Source organism: Chiloscyllium plagiosum, unplaced genomic scaffold (assembly GCF_037043375.1).
Source record: "Chiloscyllium plagiosum isolate Xiang-an unplaced genomic scaffold, Cpla_swu_hap1 HiC_scaffold_8, whole genome shotgun sequence".
Taxonomy (NCBI): Eukaryota; Metazoa; Chordata; class Chondrichthyes; order Orectolobiformes; family Hemiscylliidae; genus Chiloscyllium; species Chiloscyllium plagiosum.
In genome coordinates, this window is record NW_028270146.1 from 1,669,315 (window position 1) to 1,689,831 (window position 20,517).

The 20,517-nt window shown below is 44.5% G+C and overlaps 1 protein-coding gene across 6 annotated transcripts in view; it reads right to left on the reverse strand.

The window, feature by feature from the left end:
* Nucleotides 1–20,517, reverse strand: part of tmem63c (transmembrane protein 63C) — a 310,233-nt gene that overhangs the window by 65,319 nt on the left and 224,397 nt on the right. For 5 of the 6 annotated variants that reach the window (XM_043701473.2, XM_087989521.1, XM_043701470.2 and 2 more), the window contains 2 exons: nucleotides 12,873–13,040; nucleotides 12,158–12,273 (listed from right to left, as the gene is read on the reverse strand). The exons of the other annotated variant lie outside the window; for it this stretch is intronic. In XM_043701473.2, the coding sequence (XP_043557408.1) occupies nucleotides 12,158–12,273; nucleotides 12,873–13,040 (284 nt within the window). The remainder of the gene's footprint in view (nucleotides 1–12,157; nucleotides 12,274–12,872; nucleotides 13,041–20,517) is intronic. 6 annotated transcript variants of the gene reach the window in all.

Sequence of the window (20,517 nt, forward strand, 5' to 3'; positions counted from 1 at the left end):
CAGCTTAGATCAGGCCCTTCAGCCCACAACATTGTGCCAAGGATTATTCCTAATCTCAAATAAAATAACCTAACCTACGCACCCCTCAATTCACTGCTGTCCATGTGCATGTTCAGCAGTCGCTTAAATGTCCCTAATGACTCTGCTTCCATCACCACCGCTGGCAACGCATTCCCTGCATTCACAACTCTCTGCGGAAAGAACCTACCTCTGACGTCTTCCCTATATGTTCCTCTTAATATCTTAAAATGATGACCCCTTGTTCCAGTCAATCCTGCCCTGGGGAAAAGTCTCTAGCTATTGACTCTACGCAAGCCTCTCACTACCTTGTATAACTAGATCAGATCACCTCTCTTCCTCCTTCTCTCCAGAGAGAAAAGTCTGAGCTTAGTCAATCTCTCTTTATAAGGCAAGCCCTCCAGTCCAGGCAGCATCCTGGTAAACCTTCTTTGCACCCTCTCCAAAGCCTCTGTATCTTTCCTATAATACGGCGACCAGAACTGGACACAATATTCCAAGCATGATCTCACCAGGGTCTTGTAGAGCTGTAGCAAAACCTCGCGGCTCTTAAACTCAATCCCCCTGTTAATGAAAGCCAAAACATCATATGTTTTCTTAACAGCCCTATCCACTTGGGTGGCAACTTTGAGTGATCTATGCACTCGAACACCAAGATCCCTCTGTTCCTCCACACTGCCAAGAATCCTGTCTTTAATCCTATATGTGGCATTCGAGTTTGACCTTCCAAAATGCATCACTTCGCATTTATCCAGCCCAGCTCGGCATCCTGTCTCCGTCACGCTGCAGCCTGCAGTAGCCCTCGATAGTATCAACAGCATCTCCAGCCTTTGTGTCATAGGCAAATTTAGTAACTCACCCCTCAACCTCCTCATCCAAGTCATTTATAAAAGCTACAAAGAGCAGAGGCCCAAGAACAGAGCCCTGTGGGACACCACTCACCACTGATCTTCACGCAGAATACTTTCCATCTACAACCACTCTCTACCTTCTGTCAGCCAACCAATTCTGAATCCAGATAGCCAAATCTCCCTGTTTCCCATATCTCCTGACTTTATGAATGAGCCTACCATGGGGAACGTTGGCTCAGTGGTTAACACTGCTGCCTCACAGCGGCAGGGACCTGGGTTCAATTCCCGCCATGGGCAACTATCTGTGTGGAGTTTGCATATTCTCCCCGTGTCTGCGTGGGTTTCCTCCCACAGTCTAAAGATGTGCAGGTCAGGTGAATTGGCCATGCTAAATTCAGGAGAGGAGAGGTCACACTGCTTGGAATTTTTTATAGGTCTCTGCAGAGTTCCAGGGAGGTGGAAGAGAGGATTAGCAGAATTATTCTGGGTTGGAGTGAAAGGAACAGGGTGGTCATTATGGGGGACTTTAACTTCCCAACTTAACTGGAAATGTAATAGCTCTAGTACATCGGATGGATCAGTTTTTGTCCAATGTGTACAGGAGGGTTTGTCCAATGTGTCAAATGGCCGACAAGACGGAAGGTCACATTGGATCTGGTGCTTGGTAATGAACCAGGCCAGATGTTTGATTTAGTTGTAGGTGAGCACTTTGGAGAGAATGACCATAATTCAGTTACGTTTAGTTTAGCGATGGAAAGGGATAGGTGCATGCCACAGGTCAAGAATTATCAATGGGGCAAGGGCAATTATAATGCGATTAGGCAAGAATTGGGATGCATAGAATGGGGGTAGCAAAATGCAGGGGATGCAGACAATGGAAATGTGGAGCTGGTTTAAGGAACAGATATTGCATGTCCTTGATAGCTATGTCCCTGTCAGGCAGGGAGGAAGTGATAAGGTAAGGGAACCATGGTTTACGACAGAAATTGCATCTCTTGTTATGAAGAAGAAGGAGGCTTATGTGTTGATGAGGCAAGATGGTTCAGATGAGGCGATGGAGAGTTACAGATCAGCGGGGAAGGATTTAAAGAGAGAGTTAAGAAGAGCAAAGGGAGAACACGAGCAGTCTTCAGCAAATAGAATAAAGGAGAATCCTAAAGCTTTCTATAGGCATGTGAGGAATAAAAGGATGATTAGGATAGGAATAGGGCCAGTCAAAGACAGAAATGGGAAGTTGAGTGTGGACCCTATGGAGATCAGAGAGGTGCTAAATGAACATTTCTCATCGGTGTTCACTCAGGAAAAGGAGAATATTGTAGAGGAAAAGTATGAGGTACGAGATATTAGACTAGAAAGGATCGAGGTTAGTTACGAACAGGTGTTATCAATTCTAGAAGGAGTGAAAGTAGACAAGTCCCCTGGGCTGAATGGGGTTTATCCGAGGATTCTCTGGGAAGCTAGGGAGGAGATAGCAGAGCCTTTGGCTTTGACATTTGAGTCGTCATTGTCTACAGGTTTAGTACAAAAGGACTGGAGAATTGCAAATGTCGTGCCCTTGTTCAAGAAGGGGAGCAGAGCTAACCAGGTAATTATAGACCAGTGAGCCTTACTTCTGTTGCAGGAAAGGTTTTGGAAAGGATTATAAGAGATATGATTTATAATCATCTAGCAAGCAACAATTTGATTCCAGATAGTCAACATGGTTTCGTCAAGAGCAGGTCGTGTCTCACAAAGCTCATTGAGTTTTTGAGAAGGTGACCAAGCATGTGGATGAGGGTAGGGCAGGTCTCGTGGTATACATGGACTTCAGTAAAGCTTTTGATAAGGTTCCACATGGTAGGCTTATGGAGAAAATGCAGAGGCTTGGGATTGAGGGTGATTTAGCAGTTTGGATTAGAAACTGGCTTTCTGAAAGAAGGCAGCGAGTGGTGGTTGATGGAAAATATTCAGTCTGGAATCCAGTTACTAGTGGTGTGCCACAAGGAACTGTTTTGGGACCACTGCTGTTTGTCATTTTTATGAATGACTTAGACGCAGACATCGGTGGATGGATTAGTAAATTTGCTGACGACACTAAAGTCGGTGGAGTAGTGGACAATTTGGAAGAATGTTACAGGTTACAGGGGGACTTGGATAAACTGCAGAATTAGGCTGAGAGGTGGCAAATGGAGTTTAATGTAGCTAAATGTGAGGTGATGCACTTTGGGAAGAATAACAGGAAGGCAGAATACTGGATCAATGGAAAGATTCTTGGTAGTGTGGATGTGCAGAGGGATCTTGGAGTCCATGTGCATAGATCCCTGAAAATTGCCACCCAGGTAAACAGTGCTGTTAAGAAGACATACGGTGTGTTAGGTTTCATTGGTAGAGGGATTGAGTTCCAGAGCCGCAATATCATGCTGCAACTGTACAAAACGCTGGTGCGGCCGCACTTGGAATATTGTGTACAGTTCTGGTCCCCATATGTTGGGAAGGATGTGGAAGCATTGGAAAAGGTGCAGAGGAGATTTACCAGGATGTTGCCTGGTCTGGAGGGAAGGTCTTATGAGGAAAGGCTGAGAGACTTGAACCTGTTCTCATTGGAAAGAAGAAGGCTAAGGGGGGATTTAATGGAGACATACAAGATGATCAGAGGATTTTCCTAGGATGATGACATCAGCGTATACGAGGGGGCATAACTACAAATTGAGGGGTGATAGATTTAAGACAGATGTTAGAGGCAGGTTCTTTACGCAGAGAGTGGTAAGGATGTGGAATACCCTGCCTGCTAATGTAATCAACTCAGCCACATTAGGGAGATTTAAACAATCCTTAGGTAAGCACATGGATGATTTTGCGATAGTGTAGGGGGACGAGCTAAGAATAGTTCACTGGTCGGCGCAACATCGAGGGCCGAAGGGCCTGTTCTGTGCTGTATTGTTCTATGTTCTATGATCTAAATTGCCCATAGTGTTAGGTGAATTAATCAGGGGTAAATGTAGGAGAATGGGTCTGGATGTGGTCTTGTTGGGCCGAAGGGCCTGTTTCCACCACACTGTAGGGAATTTTTTAAAAAATGCCTTGCTGAAGTAACTGTGTAAATAAAGGGTGACTTGGTGACAGGATATCAGCTTCTGTGGAGTTATTTCAGTGGCGATGAGAGTAAAATATGATCCTGAAGAAACCCCAACTCAAACATCACTGTTGCAGCTGTCATGGATCCTTATGGTCAGAGAATTCTGGCTGTCAGTTCCGAGATATTTTTACATAAAGTAGCGTGGCGAGTGAGTTAGGTCATGGCATGTCCTCATCGCTTTGTTCCCTGTTAGATATCTGCAGATGAAGTTGCAGAGATATTCATTCTTGCCAAATACTCTGTAGAGGTGTTCTTCTTCTTCCCTTCATAGGTTGGGAGTGCCATAGTGTGTTGTAGCCCTTTTGAACAGGGTCCTAATGCAGCTTCTCTTGTTTGTGTTTGGGTGGTTGCTGTTGTAGTTCAGGACCTGGTGAGTGTGTGTGGCCTTCCTATACACTATTCACCATTCTGTGTTTTTTGTACCACCACAACCATTGTTGGTTCCCTCCTCTCTTGTAAATCTGATCCCTGTGAGTATGGTGTTAATAATCCAGTGTGTGTTCTCAATTTCTGTTCTCTAAATGATAACAAAGGTGTCATCTATGTATCAGATCCAGAGTTTGAGTTGGATTTGTGTTTGTTCCAGTCCTTGCATCACTGCTTCTGCTATGAGCCGAGAGATGGGTGAGCCCATAGGTGTCCCACTGATCTGTTCATATAGTTGGTTGTTGAATGTGAAGTGTATCTTCAAGCACAGGGCTAGTAGTTTGAGTATGCAGACCTTGTTGATGGGTTCCCAGTCGTGTTGTCTGTTCTGTTTGTCTCTCTGGCTCAAGTTTTGTCAATTGAACAGTGCCGTTACATCGAATGAGATCATCGCATCATCCTTGTCTATGTTTATGTTCTTAATGTTGTTCAGAAATTCCTGTGATGATTGGATGGAGTGCTTGGATCCGCTAATACGATGTTTCCATTTGTGTTGGAGTTCTTCTGCCAGTTTATGCAATGGCGGTCTCAGCAGTGCTGCAATGGGTCTAAGTAGTATTGTCTGATTGGTGTACTTTGGGTAACTGTAAAATCTCAGCGTGTTCTTGCTTTCTGGTTTCATCCTTTGTAGATCAATGCTGGTTATTAGTCTGTTTGTTTGAAGGTTCTGTTGTGTGTTCTTTATTTTATTGGTTAGCTGTGGCATGGGTCACACTCCCTCTGCAGGTAGGTGTCAGTCTCTGCAAGTAGTTTCTCTGCTTTCCGAGTATATTTGGTCTGGCCCTCAATAACCATCATTCTGTCTTTATCCGCTGGTATTATGGCTCTGTTCTTGTCATTTTTGAGAGTTTTTATGACTTCTCTCTCTTTGGTGTTGAGGTTGTCTGTTTGTCTTTGTTAGTAAAAGGGTACAATAGTTTGTCTGACTGTTTGTTGTGTCTCTTTGGTTAGTCTGTTAGTTCCGACTTACATTCCAGTGCAGTTAGGAAGTCTGTTGTTTTTACGTCCCTGTGATCGTAGTTGAGTCCCTTGGCTAGTACAGTTTTTTCTGTGTCTGTAAGCTATCTGTTGGAGACGTTTCTAACTCAGGTGTCTGTCATGTTGCCTTGTTGTGGTTCTGTTCACCGAGCTGGAAGTTTTTGTTGCAAACGTTTCATCCCCTGTCTAGGTGACATCCTCAGTGCTTGGGAGCCTCCTGTGAAGCGCTTCTGTGGTGTTTCCTCCGGCATTTATAGTGGCCTGTCCCTGCCGCTTCCGGTTGTCAATTTCAGCTGTCCGCTGTAGTGGCCGGTATATTGGGCCCAGGTCTATGTGTTTGTTGATGGAGTTTGTGGAGGAGTGCCATGCTTCGAGGAATTCCCTGGCTGTTCTCTGTCTGGCTTGCCCTATAATGGTAGTGTTGTCCCAGTCGAATTCATGTTGCTTGTCGTCTGCGTGTGTGGCTACTAGGGATAGCTGGTCGTGTCGTTTCATGGCTAGTTGATGTTCGTGGATGCGGATCGTTAGCTGTCTTCCTGTTTGTCCTAAATAGTGTTTTGTGTAGTCCTTGCATGGGATTTTGTACACTACATTAGTTTTGCTCATGCTGGGTATCGGGTCCTTCGTTCTGGTGAGTTGTTGTCTGAGTGTGGCTGTTAGTTTGTGTGCTGTTATAAGTCCTAGTGGTCGCAGTAGTCTGGCTGTCATTTCAGAGATGTTCTTGATGTATGGTAGTGTGGCTAGTCCTTTGTGTTGTGGCATATCCTCGTTCCGTTGTCTTTCCCTTAGGCATCTGTTGATGAAATTGCGCGGGTATCCGTTTTTGGCGAATACCTTGTACAGGTGTTCCTCTTCCTCTTTTTGCAGTTCTGGTGTGCTGCAGTGTGTTGTGGCCCTTTTGAATAGTGTCCTGATGCAACTTTGTTTGTGTTTATTGGGGTGGTTGCTTTCATAGTTCAGGACTTGGTCTGTGTGTGTGGCTTTCCTGTGTACCTTTGTGGTGAATTCTCCGTTTGGTGTTATCTGAACCATCATGTCTAGGAATGGGAGTTGGTTGTCCTTTTCTTCCTCTCTCATGAATCGGATTCCTGTGAGTGTGGCGTTGATGATCCGGTGTGTTTTCTCTATTTCCGTGTTTTTAATGATTACAAAGGTGTCATCAATGTATCTGACCCAGAGTTTGGGTTGAATTTGTGGTAAGACTGTTTGTTCTAACCTTTGCATTACTGTTTCTGCTATGAGTCCCGAGATCGGTGAGCCCATGGGTGTTCCGTTGATTTGTTCGTATATTTGGTTGTTGAATGTGAAGTGTGTTGTGAGGCACAAGTCCAGTAGTTTAAGTATGCCGTCTTTGTTGATGGGTTCAACGTCCTGTTGTCTGTTATGTCTGTTCAGCAGGTTGGCTATTGTTTCTCTGGCTAGGGCTTTGTCAATAGACGTGAACAGTGCCGTTACGTCGAATGAGACCATAGTTTCTTCCTTGTCTATGTGTATATTTCTGATGATGTCCAAGAATTCCTATGTTGATTGTATAGAGTGTCTAGATCCGCTGATCAGGTGTTTCAGTTTCTGTAGTTCTTTAGCCAGTTTGTGTGATGGTGTCCCTGGTAGTGATACTATGGGTCTGAGTGGGATGTCTGGTTTGTGCACTTTAGAATCTGGAGGTGATGTTGCTTTCAGGTTTCATTCTCTGTAGGTCCGACCTGGTTATCTGTCCGTTTTTTTGTAGGTTCCTCAGTGTGTTGTTTATCCTATTGGTGAGCTGTGGGGTGGGGTCAAACTCCCACTTTTGGTAGGTGTTGGTATCTGCAAGTAGTTGTTGTGCTTTTTGGGTGTACTCTGCTTTGTCCAGGATGACTGTCATTCTGCCTTTGTCTGCTGGTAGTATGATTATGTTCTTATCGTTTCTAAGTGATTTTAGTGCTTCCCTCTCCTTGGTGTTGAGGTTATGTGTTTGTCTTTTCCTTGTTATCAGGGGTACAATACTTTGTGTCTCTTCTGTCAGTACATTGTTCCTGAGTGTGCATTCTAGTGCTGCTAGGAAGTCTGCTGTCTTGGCGTCCCTGTGGTTATAGTTGAGTCCAGTATTGTTCTTTCCGTGTCTGTGAGCTGTCTGTGGGAGCGGTCTCTAACCCAGGTGTGTGTTGCCTTCTCTGCTGTTGGTTAGCTTAGTCATTTTGTCTTGTAGTGCTCTTCACTTTCTGTACAAGGTTCTGATCTGTCCTGTGGTGATGGCCTGTTCGATTGTGGTGGTCCACTCCTGATTGGTTGTTTTTGAAATTAATGATTTTTGGCAGACAATTTCTTGTCTGTACCTGTGTAGTCTGTTCTGTGTGTCCGTAACCATAACCAAAGAGACACAGCAAACATGTCAGACAAACTATTGTATCCTTACTAACAAAAAGACAAACGGATAACCTCAACACCAAATAAATATATACCAACCTTTTCCTAGCTACTATCAGTTCTGAAGAAGAGTCACCGGACCTGAAACATTAACTCTGCTTTCTCTGCACAGATGCTACCAGATCTGCTGTGTTTTCCAGCAATTTCAGTTTTTGTTGTTAATTGGGCAGTTAAGAGTCAACCACATTGCTGTGGGTCCAGAGTCACTTGTAGGCCAGGCTAGGTAAGGATGGCAGATTTCTTTCACATTAGTGAACCAGGTGGTTTCAGCAATGGTTTTATCGTTATCATTAGAGTCTTATTTTCAGATTTTTTTAATAATAAATTCAAACACCACCGTCTGCCATGGTGAGATTTGAACCCAGGTCCCCAGAATATTACCTGAGTCTCAATCAATAGTTGCAAGATAATAATATTGCTTTCCCCTAAATGGGAAGAGACTGCAAAGGGGGAGAAAAGAACTGAGTCAAGGTAAGAGGAAATGAGGCAGCAACAGGAAGTCTTGTTTGTGGATTTTCAGAGGAAGGAAGAAGCCGGCTGTATGGGGTGAGAGGATTGTGACTTGGGAACTTGGGGAAGTTAGTGGTCATATCCTGGGGACTGTCCATATGAGTGAGAGGCTGCTTGTGAGATGGGATGGGAGGATCCCCAGATGAGATGAGGTTAGTGACAGACGTGGAAACAATAGCTTGATGTTCAATGGTGGGGTTCTGGTTCAGAGGAAGACAAGAGGAGGTGTCTGAGAGCTGTCACTCAGCCTTCACAAGTTAGGTACCAGTACACCAGACAACTTCAGATGTCAGCAGGTTTGATTACAATATCAGGATTGGATCTCAGATCACGGCGTGCAGTCAGTTCAGAAAGAGGTAGGTTAGAATGTGTGAGGTGAGCAGAGAAATTAAGGCAAGTGATTTCATGTCAACAGTTTGCAATGTCCAGGTAGGAGACCAGAGGGAAGGCTCTAGGTGGAGAGTGCCTGTTGAAGGTAGAGAAGGAGTCCGTGGGACAGGGAAAAGACTCCTATCCAACAATATGGGCACAGGAGCAAACGGGACAGAAGAAAAATCTGATCTCATGTTCTGCCCAAAATTCATTGAGGCGAAGGCATGAAGTGTTCTGTATGGTTGTTCCCAGCACAGCTGATCCATTTTCACCTATTATACTTCCTATTAACACACATTCAGCATATATCTCTCTCCTGACTTATCATTAGCAATCTCTTTGTCTGCTTCTCATCTTTTTTTCTCTCTCTGGGCACTGTTTCCATCTCTCAGACTCGTTCCTACTCACCAATCCCATTCTCCTCCATTCGTCACCACTTCCATCATCTGCATAAGTACCATTTTTCCCAGCTGCTTTCAGTCCTGACAAAGTGTCATGGGACTTAGCCTTGGCTGAGAAGATTAGGGTGAATCCAAAGAGGTCCTTTAAGTATATTAAAGGAAAAATAATAACTAGAGAGAGAATAGGACCCCTCAAGGATCAAAGTGGACATATATGTGTAGAACTACAGCAGGTGGGTGAGGTCCTCAATGAATATTTCTTCTCTGTGTTTACCACGAGAAAGACATGAAGACTTGGGAATTTGGGAAAGTTATTGGTAATATCTTGGGGACAGTCCATATCACAGTTGAGGAGGAGTTGGGTGTATTAGAACGTATGAAAGTGGATAAATCTCCTGGTCCTGACCAAATGCATCCAAGAACACTACAAGAGGCTAGAGGAGAAATTTCCAGGGCCCTGGCTGATATTTTTGCATCATCGCTAGCCAGGGTTGAAATCCCGGAAGACTACAGGATAGTGAATGTTGTGCCCTTATTGAAGAATGGTTGCAAAGAAAAACCTGGGAACCATAGACCAGTAAGCCTAAAATCTGTGGTGGGTAAGTTACGTGAGAAGATTCTGAGATAAGATATACATGCATTTGAAAATGCAGGATTTGATTAGGAATAATCAGCATGGCTTTGTGAGTGAGAGATCGTACCTCACAAATTTGTTAGAGTTGTCTGATGAAGTGACCAGGAGGGTTGACAAGGGCAGGGCGGTACACGCGGTGTTTATGGATTTCAATAAGGCCTTTGATAAGGTTCCACATGGTAGGCAGCTCTGGAAGGTTAGATTGCATCAAATCCAGGGGAAGCTGGCAAATTGGATGCACAATTGGGTTGATGATAGTAAGCAGAGGGTAATAGTGGAAGGATATTTGTCAGACTGGAGGCCTGTGAGTAGTGGAGTACCTCAGGGGTCGGTGCTGGCCCTTTACTGTTTATTGTCGATATCAATGATTTAGATGAGAATGTACAAGGCATGATTAATAAGTTTGCAAATGACACCAAAATAGTTGGTATCATGGACAGTGATGAAGGTTATCAGAAATTGCGGCAGAACCTTGATCAGTTGGGGAAGTGGGCTGAGAAATGGCAAATGAAGTTTACTATAGACAAATGTGAAGTCTTGCATTTTGGAAAGTCAAATCAAGGTAGGAGTTTCATGGTGAATGGTAGGGCCTTAAGGAGTGTAGTGGAACAGAGGGACCTTAGAGTTCACGGTACACGGTTCCTTGAAAATGAATCACAGGCAAACAAAGCAGTGAAGGAGGCTTTCAGCACACTGGCCTTCATCAGTCAGGGCATTGAGTGTCGAAGTTAGGAAGTTATGTTGCAGTTGTACAGGACGTTGGTGAGGCTGCACTTGGAGTATTGTGTTCAGTTTTGGTCACCTTGCTATAGGAGGGATATTATTAAAGAGTGCAGAAGAAATTTACAAAGGTGTTGCCAGGACTCAATGATCTGAGTTATAGGGAGAGGTTGCACAAACTAGGACTTTTTTCTTTTAGAGTGTAGGAGACTGAGAGGAGATCTTATAGAAGTGTCTAAAATCATGAGAGGCATGGAAAGGGTGAATGCACTCAGTCCATTTTCCAATCGAAGGGGAATCGAAGGCTAGAGAGCATCAGTTTAAGGTTAGAGGGGAAAGAATAAAAGGGAACCTGAGAGGCAACTTTTTTATGGAATGAGCTGCCAGCAGACATGGTTGACGCGGGTACATTACCAACATTTACATAGAACATAGAACATTACAGCGCAGTACAGGCCCTTCGGCCCTCGATTTAAAAGGCATTTGGACAAATACATGGATAGGAAAGGATTAGAAGGATATGAGTCAAGTGCAGGGAAATGGTTGGCATGGACCAGTTGGGGCCAATGGGCCTGTCTCCGTGCTATAGGACTCTATGACTCCATGACTTGAAATGTTAACTCAGGTTTTCTCTACACAAATGGCACCAGACTTGCTGAGATTCTCCAGCACTTTCTGCATTTGTTTCCGATCTCAGTATCCACAGTTCCTTGTTTTATTTATCTGCAGTTCTTTGTTAAATTCTGTTTTAGATTTACAAGGACATTGCCAGGAATGAAGAATTTCAGCAATAAAGCCTTGATAGGTTTTGTTATTTTCTGTGAAATAGAGGAGGCTGAAGGGAGATTTAACTGCTGAGTGCTGTGGATAAAAATGAGGGCCCTGGTTACTGTGAATAGGAATTTCCAATAACAGAGAGAGTAATAATCACACACACAGAATTAACATAATTCCTGGAAGAAATAAAAGGGAGTTAAGGATAGATATTTTCACCTACAGATTGGCAGGTGTCTGGAACATGTAGCAAGAAAAATGAAAGTAGAAACCTTTATTGCATTTACATGCATTTGATTTGTTGTGACCTACAGGGCAATGGATCAAGATTGGGACAGCTCTTTTTTTGGCTCGAACGCACCTCGTTCAAAGTCTTCTCTAGACAGGGGTTTGTTACACACAACCTACCCTTTTCAAATCCATGTTGACTCTCTAACTGTACCTCATGATAATGATAATACCTCTGTGTAATGCACCCAGACCTTTCTCATTCCCCATAGACCCAGATGTCTTCCCCTAGCCCTCACATCCCACTCCATTCTACCAACAGTGCTGCCCTACCCACCATACACTTGTCTATCCTTCATGTCATTCACCCATTTAAACCACTCCACCATCGACCTTTCCCTTACCACAACCTACATACTCATTCTGTCCTTCTCACATTCCATTACCCACAAGATCACCCACATTAAACTCACACACACTCACTTCGTAGACATCATCCTTTCTTAGCTGATCCTACTCATCATCTTTTCTTTTCTCCTTAAATCTTGCCATTTTTCTCTTTATCGCTGGTCTCTCCTCACACTCCTCCCACTTCTCTCCTATACCTTGCCTTCACACCCCCTTCCCTAACAGCTTGCTCCCCCGTCCCATTAATTGCTTTCCTTCCCCTCACAGCGACAGCAGCCTCCATGCCCCATGTCCCTTTCAGTTGGACACTATTTACCTGGTAGTTTTGAGGTTGGAGTTTGTGCAGTCCTTTGATGCAGAATCCAAACAGCGAGAAGATGATGCAGAGGAGCAGAGTGATAAAGGTGAAGAGGGTGATGGGTTGGACTGGTCCTAGAAATACAACCATAATTACTGCTATAAAAGGTGCTCAAATCTCTTGTAAACTTTCAGTAAAATAGATCAGCATCTAAATTCTCTTGAACCTGGCTCAGGTTAAAATCTGTTCAGCTTGCTTCCTTGTTGCGGGGAATTGGCAGTAACCTGGGTTTCTCCATTTGGAGTCAGGGATGAGGGCAGTGGATGTGAAATCAACCTGGAAGATAAAGGTTGTTTTGGTCAACAGGTAGGGTGGGATGGGGATCCTTTAGTCTCGGGCTGTCTAGTCTGAGGATGTTCAGTGGTTAGCTAGTTGGGAGCTGGGCTTGGTTGAGGGTGGAGCATTTGGTGCCTCAGTGAAGTGCTGTTGATGTATGTCAGATCTCACACTGTTCAGGTTTCTGTCATGGTCATCTGAGGGTGGGCTGCAGCCTAGTGTCTGTCGGTTGGGGTCAGGTTGGAGTTCTGATGTCTGTTAGTTGGGATCAGGATGGGGTAACTGGTGTTGCTCATTTGGGTCAATGTCAGGGAGGATGGAGTATCTTGTCAGCATCTGCAGTTTTACAAATAAAACTCCTAGTCACTCTGCAATGTTCAGTAAGGTGACTACATACCGAGTCTCAGCACTGAGAAGAAGAGGAGCCAAAACATGCAGAGGATTGGTGCAATGATGACTTGGCCGATTGCAGCAGAGTGTAGCCGATGGTTGAGTTTAGTGGGAACGCAGGCATAGTAAATATTATATCGATCCACCAGGTGTTTCAGCAACATGTACAGCAACCCTGAGAATAATTTAAGAAAGAAAATCAGAGATGACAGTGTACCGCGCGGAAGCAACGAGGAGTAAGAGAGCCTGTGAGAGAGAGGATATGGAGGATGTGTGAGAGTGGGTGGAGCAGGGAAAAGGATGTAAGTGGGAAGAGAGAGTACAGTGGGTGTGGTTGGGTGGGAGGGGGTGGAGTGGGTGGGGATTGGATGGACAGAAAAAATGCTTGAGATTAGAAGAATCAAAATGAGATGGTGGACAATATCTTCCAGTCCCAGAGCAGGACATAATAATGGGGTCCAAGAGAACTTGATTGGACGAGAATCAAATATTTAATAATCACTGATGGTATAAACGTATGTGATGAAGCTCTCCAACAGGAGTGTTTTCTGTTCCCGATTTCAGATGTCAGGCAAGCCTACCTGCAACATGTTTGCATCTTACTAAAAGCATGTCTCTGTGAGGCAACAATGCTGACCACTGTGCCGTCTTCGCTGAGGCCTTGATCCAGATCATTGTATCCAGTTTAGCTACAGGTTAGGTCCCAAAAACTGGAGAATAGCCAATGTTGTTCCTTTGTTTAAGGATGGCAATAGATAGTTCAGGAGATTATAGGCCAGTGAGTCTTAGGTCAATGCTAGGGAAATTATTGGAGAAGATTCTTAGGGACAGGATTTAATTTCATTTGGAAAAGAATGGATTTATGAGGGATAGTCAGCGTGCCTTTGTGCAGGGGAGGTCATGACTCAAAAATCTGATTTTTGAGTTTTTTGAGGAAGTGGTGAGGATGATAGGGCAGTGAAAGCTCTCAATTTGAACTTTACTGAACCATTTGACAAGGTCTATCATGGTAAGCTGGTCAAGAAGACTTTGTCACACAGGATCCACGGTGACTTGGTATGTTGGATACAAAATTGGCTTGGTAACAGACGACAGGTAGTTTTGGAGAATTATTTTTCTGACTGGAGGTCTGTAACCAGAGGTGTTCTGCAAAGATCGATGCTGGGACTTCTGTTGTTTGTAATAGAACAGAGAACATAGAGCATAGAAAAGTACAGCACAGAACAGGCCCTTTGGCCCACGATGTTGTGTCGAGGATTAATCTAATCTAAAATAAAATATCTTAACCTACATACTCCTCAATTCACTGCTGTCCATGTGCATGTCCAGCAGTCACTTAAGTGTCCCTAATGATTCTGCTTCCACCACCGCTGACAATGCATTCCATTCTCTGCGTAAAGAACCTACCTCTGACGTCCCCTCTATAACTTTCTCCTAATATCTTAAAACTATGACCCCTCATGCCAGTCAATCCTGCCCTGGGGAAACATCTCTGGCTATTGACTCTATCCATGCCTCTCATTATCTTGTACACCTCAATCAGGTCACCTCTCTTTCTCCTTCTCTCCAGAGAGAAAAGTCCGAGCTTAGTCAACCTTTCTTCATAAGGCAAGCCTCCAGTCCAGGCCGCATCCTGGTAAACCTTCTTTGCACCCTCTTCAAACCCTTTGTATCTTTCCTATAGTAGGGCGACCAGAACTGGACACAATATTCCAAGTGTGGTCTCACCAGGAACTTGTAGAGCTGTAGCAAAACCTCGCAGCTCTTAAACTTGATCCCCCTGTTAATGAAAGCCAAAACACCATATGCTTTCTTAACAACCCTATCCACTTGGGTGGCAACCTTGAGGGATCCATGTACTTGCACAACCAGATCCCTCTGTTCCTTCACACTGCCAAGAATCCTGTCTTTAATCCTATATTCAGCATTCAAGTTTGACCTTCCAAACTGCATCACTTCACATTTATCCAGGTTGAACTCCATCTGACATTTCTCAGCCCAGCTCTGCATCCTGTCTATGTTGCGCTGCAGCCTGCAGTAGCCCTCTATACTATCGGCACCTACAAATCTTTGTCATCTGCAAATTTACTAACCACCCATCAACCTCCTCATCCAAGTCATTTATAAAAACTACAAAGAGCAGAGGCCCAAGAACAGAGCCCTGAGGGACCCCACTCAACACTGACCTCCAGACAGAATACTTTTCATCTACAACCACTCTCTGCCTTCTGTCACAACAAATTCTGAATCCAGATAGCCAAATCTCCCTGTATCCCATACTTCCTGACTTTATGAATGAGCCTACCATGGGGAACCCTATCAAATGCCTTGCTGAAATCCATATACACCACATCCACTGCTCGACATTCATCAACCTGTCTTGTCACCTCCTCAAAGAACACAATAAGATTTGTGAGGCATGACCTGCCCCTCACAAAGCCATGCTGACTGCCTTTAATCATACTATGCTTTTCCAAATAGTCATAAATCCTATCCTTCAGAATTCTTTCCAAACCTTTGCTGACAACAGACATAAGACTGACTGGTCTGTAATTGCCTCCTTGAAAAGAGGAACAACATTCACCTCCCTCCAATCCTCCGGTCCGACTCCCGTGGAGAGTGAGGAGGCAAATATCCTCACCAGCAGCTTAGCAACCTCCTTTCTCGCTTCCCGGAGCAGCCTAGGATAAATCTGGTCTGGCCCTGGGGACTTATCAATCTTAATGTTTGCCAACATTTCCAGCACATCAACTTCATCAATCTTGATCTGGTCAAGCCTGTATCCCAGCTCCTCAAAGTTCTCATTTACAACAAGTTCCCTTTCCTTGGTGAAAACCGAAGCAAAAAACACATTTAGGGCTTCCCCTAACTGCTCAGACTCCACGCACAAGTTCCCTCCGCTATCCCTGATCGGCCCTACCTTCACCCTGATCATTCTCTTATTCCTCACGTATGAGTAAAATGTCTTTGGGTTCTCCCTAATCCTCTGTGCCAAGCCTTTTTCGTGCCCCCTCCTGGCTCTCCTCAGTCCATTTCTGAGCTCCTTTCTAGCAAGCCTGTAATCCTCTAAAGCTGTGCTAGATCCTTGCTTCCTCCACCTTACGTAAGCTGCCTTCTTCCTTTTGACAAGAAGCCCCTCTGTTCTCGTCATCCAAGGTTCCTTAATCTTACCCCTTCTTACCTGTCTCAGAGGAACAAATTCGTGCATCACTCGCAAGAACTGCTCCTTAAATAGTCTCCACATGTCTGCTGTGCCCTTTCTGTGGAACAATTGCTCCCAATCTGTACTTCCCAACTCCTGCTGATAGCGTTATAATTTCCTTTTCCCAATTAAATATCTTCCCTTGGTAACTGTTCCTTTCCCTCTCCAAAGCTATGGTAAATGTGAGGCAGTTGTGATCACTGTCACCAAAGTGTTATCCCACCGCGAGATCTGATGGCCTCTCCCCTCGTCGGTCTGTCTACATACTGAGTAAGGAAACCCTCCTGAACACACCTGACAAAAATGGCTCCATCCAAACCATCTGCACTTAGGAGGATCCAGTCGATATTGGGAAAGTTGAAGTCACCCACACCAACAACCCTGCTACACCTGCATTTTTCCAGAATCTGCCCGCCTAGGAGATCTTCAATCTCTCTACTGCTATTAGGGGGTCTGTAGAAAACCCCCAATGCGGTGGCTGTTCCCTTGCTGTTCCTAACTTCCACCCATACTGACTCAGTAGACAAACCTTCCTCAACAACCTTCATTTCTGTAGCTGTGATACACTCTGTGATTAACAATAAGACCATAAGACATAGGAGCGTAAGTAAGGCCATTCGGCCCATCAAGTCCACTCCGCCATTCAATCATGGCTGATGGGCATTTCAACTCCACTTACCCGCATTCTCCCCGGAGCCCTTAATTCCTTGTGACATCAAGAATTTATCAATTTCTGCCTTGAAGACATTTAGCGTCCCAGCCTCCACTGCACTCTGTGGCAATGAATTCCACAAGCCCACCACTCTCTGGCTGAAGAAATGTCTCTGCATTTCTGTTCTGAATTTACCCCCTCTAATTCTAAGGCTGTGTCCACGGGTCCTAGTCTCCTCGCCTAACGGAAACAATTTCCTAGCGTTCACTCTTTCCAAGCCATGTATTATCTTGTAAGTTTCTATTAGATCTCCCCTTAATCTTCTAAACTCCAATGAATACAATCCCAGGATCCACAGCCGTTCCTCATATGTTAGACCTACCATTCCAGGGATCATCTGTGTGAATCTCCGCTGGACATGCTCCAGTGCCAGTATGTCCTTCCTGAGGTGTGGGGACCAAAACTGGACACAGTGCTCCAAATGGGGCCTAACCAGAGCTTTATAAAGTCTCAGTTGCACATCAATGCTTTTATATTCCAACCTTCTTGAGATAAATGACAACATTGCATTTGCTTTCTTAATCACGGACTCAACCTGCATGTTTACCTTTAGAGAATCCTCGACTAGCACTCCCAGATCCCTTTGTGCTTTGGCTTTATGAATGTTCTCACCGTTTAGAAAGTAGTCTATGCTTCTATTCTTTTTTCCAAAGTGCAAGACCTCGCATTTGCTCATATTGAATTCCATCAGCCATTTCCTGGACCACTCTCCCAACCTGTCTAGATCCTTCTGCAGCCTCCCCACTTCCTCAGTACTACCTGCCAGTCCACCTAACTTCGTGTCATTGGCAAACCTTGCTAGAATGCCCCCAGTCCCTTCATCCAGATCATTAATATATAACGTGAACAGCTGCGGCCCCAACACTGAACCCTGTGGGACACTGCTTGTCACCGGCTGCCATTCCGAAAAAGAACCTTTTATCCCAACTCTCTGCCTTCTGTCAGACAGCCAATCTTCAAACCATACCAGTAGCTCATCTCGAACACCATGGGCCCTCACCTTGCTCAGCAGCCTCCCATGTGGCACCTTATCAAAGGCCTTTTGGAAGTCTAGATAGACCACATCCACTGGGTTTCCCTAGTCTAACCTACTTGTCACCTCTTCAAAGAACTCCAACAGGTTTGTCAGGCACGACCTCCCCTTACTAAATCCATGTTGACTTGTTCTAATCTTGCTCTTCCAAGAATTTAGAAACCTCATCTTTAATGATGGATTCTAGAATTTTATCAATAACTGAGGTTAGGCTAATTGGCCTATAATTTTCCATCTTTTGCCTTGATCCTTTCTTGAACAAGGGGGTTACAACAGCGATCTTCCAATCATCCAGGACTTTCCCTGATTAGAGTGACTTTTGAAAGATCTCAACCAACGCCTCCGCTATTTCCTCAGCCGCCTCCCTCAAAACTCTAGGATGTAGCCCATCGGGGCCAGGAGATTTATCAATTTTAAGACCTTTTAGCTTTTCTAGCACTTTCTCTTTTGTAATGGCAACCATACTCAACTCAGCCCCCTGACTCCCTTTAATTGTTGGGATATTACTCATGTCTTCCACTGTGAAGACTGACGCAAAGTACTTATTAAGTTCTCCAGCTATTTCCTTATCTCCCATCACTAGCCTTCCAGCATCAGTTTGAAGTGGCCCAATGTCTACTTTTGCCTGTCGTTTGATCTTATATATTGAAAGAAACTTTTACTATCATTTCTAATATTACTGGCTAGCCTACCTTCATATTTGATCTTCTCCTTCCTTATTTCTCTCTTTGTTATCCTCTCTTTGTTTTTGTAGCCTTCCCAATCTTCTGATTTCCCAGTGCTCTTGGCCACTTTATAGGCTCTCTCTTTTTCTTTGATAGATTTCCTGACTTCCTTTGTCAGCCATGGCTCCCTTCCCGGATAATCTTTCTTTTCTTGGGGATGAATCTCTGTACAGTGTCCTCAATTTTACCCACAATCTCCTGCCATTTTTGCTCTACTGTCTTCCCCGCTAGGCTCTGCTTCCAGTCTATTTTCGTCAGTTCCTCTCTCATGCCCTCATAATTACCTTTATTTAACTGTAACACCATTACATCCGATTTTGCCTTCTCTCTTTTAAACTGCAGCCTGAACTCCACCATATTATGATCGCTGCTTCCTAAGTGTTCCCTTACTTTAAGATTTTTTATAAAGTCTGGTTCATTACATAGCACTAGGTCCAGAATAGCCTGCTCCCTTGTGGGCTCCATCACAAGCTGTTCCAAAAAGCCATCCTGTAAGCATTCCATGAATTCCCTTTCTTTGGATCCACTGGCAACATTATTTACCCAGTCCACCTGCATATTGAAGTCTCAAAGTTTGTGCGAAGATTTGTAGCTCGGGTGCTCGTTGTTGTGGTTCTGTTCCCCGAGCTGGAAGTTTTTGTTCCCAAGCACTGATGATGTCGCCTAGCCAGGGGACGAAACGTTTGCAACAAAAACTTCCAGCTCGGCGAACAGAACCACAATATTGAAGTCTCCCATGATCACCGTGACCTTGCCTTTCTGACATGCCTTCTCTATTTCCCGGTACAAGTTGCGCCCCTGGGTCCTGACCACTGTTAGGAGGTCTGTACATAACTCCCACTATGGTGTTTTTGCCTTTGTGGTTCCTCAATTCCACCCACACAGACTCCACATCATCCGACGCTATGTCATTCAGTGCCATAGATTTAATTTTGTTCTTAACTAACAAGGCAACCCCGCCCCCTCTGCCCACCTCCCTGTCTTTTCGATAAGTTGAAAACCTTTGGATGTTTAACTGCCAGTCCTGACCCCCCTGTAATGCCTACCACATCATAATCATTCACGATGATCTGTGCCATTAGTTCATCTGCTTTGTTACGAATGCTACGAGCATTCAGGTAAAGTGCCTTAATGCTAACTTTCTTATCATTAGAGATATTGGAAGTCATAAGATGTCCTAAGTTATCCTTCCTTTTTGCTGCATTCCCAGTCTGCCTCAAGTTTAAATCCGCCTGCACACATGCTATCCTGCTGCTTATCTTTCCATTTAACTCCATACTTCCTGTCGCTTTTCACTTTCCCTTCCCCCCAACTCAGAAGTTTAAAGTCCTACTGACCACCCTATTTATTCTCTTCACTAGAACATTGGTACCTGATCGGTTCAGGTGGAGACCGTCCCAACGGTACAGATCCCCCCGGTTCCAAAACTGATGCCAAGGCCCCATGAAGTGGAATCCCTCTTTCCCACACCAATCCCTTAGCCACGTGATTACTACACCCCCGCCTCTTTTTTCCACCCTGCCTGTTCGTTTTAAATGTTCTAAACCCTGAAACGTCAAGCAACCATTCCTGCCCCAGTGAAACCCACATCTATGGCCACAACATCATAGCCCCAAGTACTGATCCATGCTCTGAGTTTGTCACTCTTATTTCAGACACTCCTTGTATTAAAGCAGACACACTTTAACCGATCCCTTTGTTTCATCGCATGAGAAACTTGCCCAACAGATTCACTACATCCTGTCACTGCCCCATCTGCAACTACCCCCTCTCAGATATGTGGCTCTGATTCCCACCCCCCTGCCAAACAATTTGGATGAAAATGTAAATAAAACTGAAAGAACTGTGGAGGCTGTAAATCAGAAACAAAAACAGAAAATGCTGGAAAAGCTCAGCAGGTCTAGCAGCATCTATGCAGAGAAATCAGAGCTAATGTTTCAAATCCAGTTACTCTTCCTCAGTTCAGAGGAAGAGTCAACA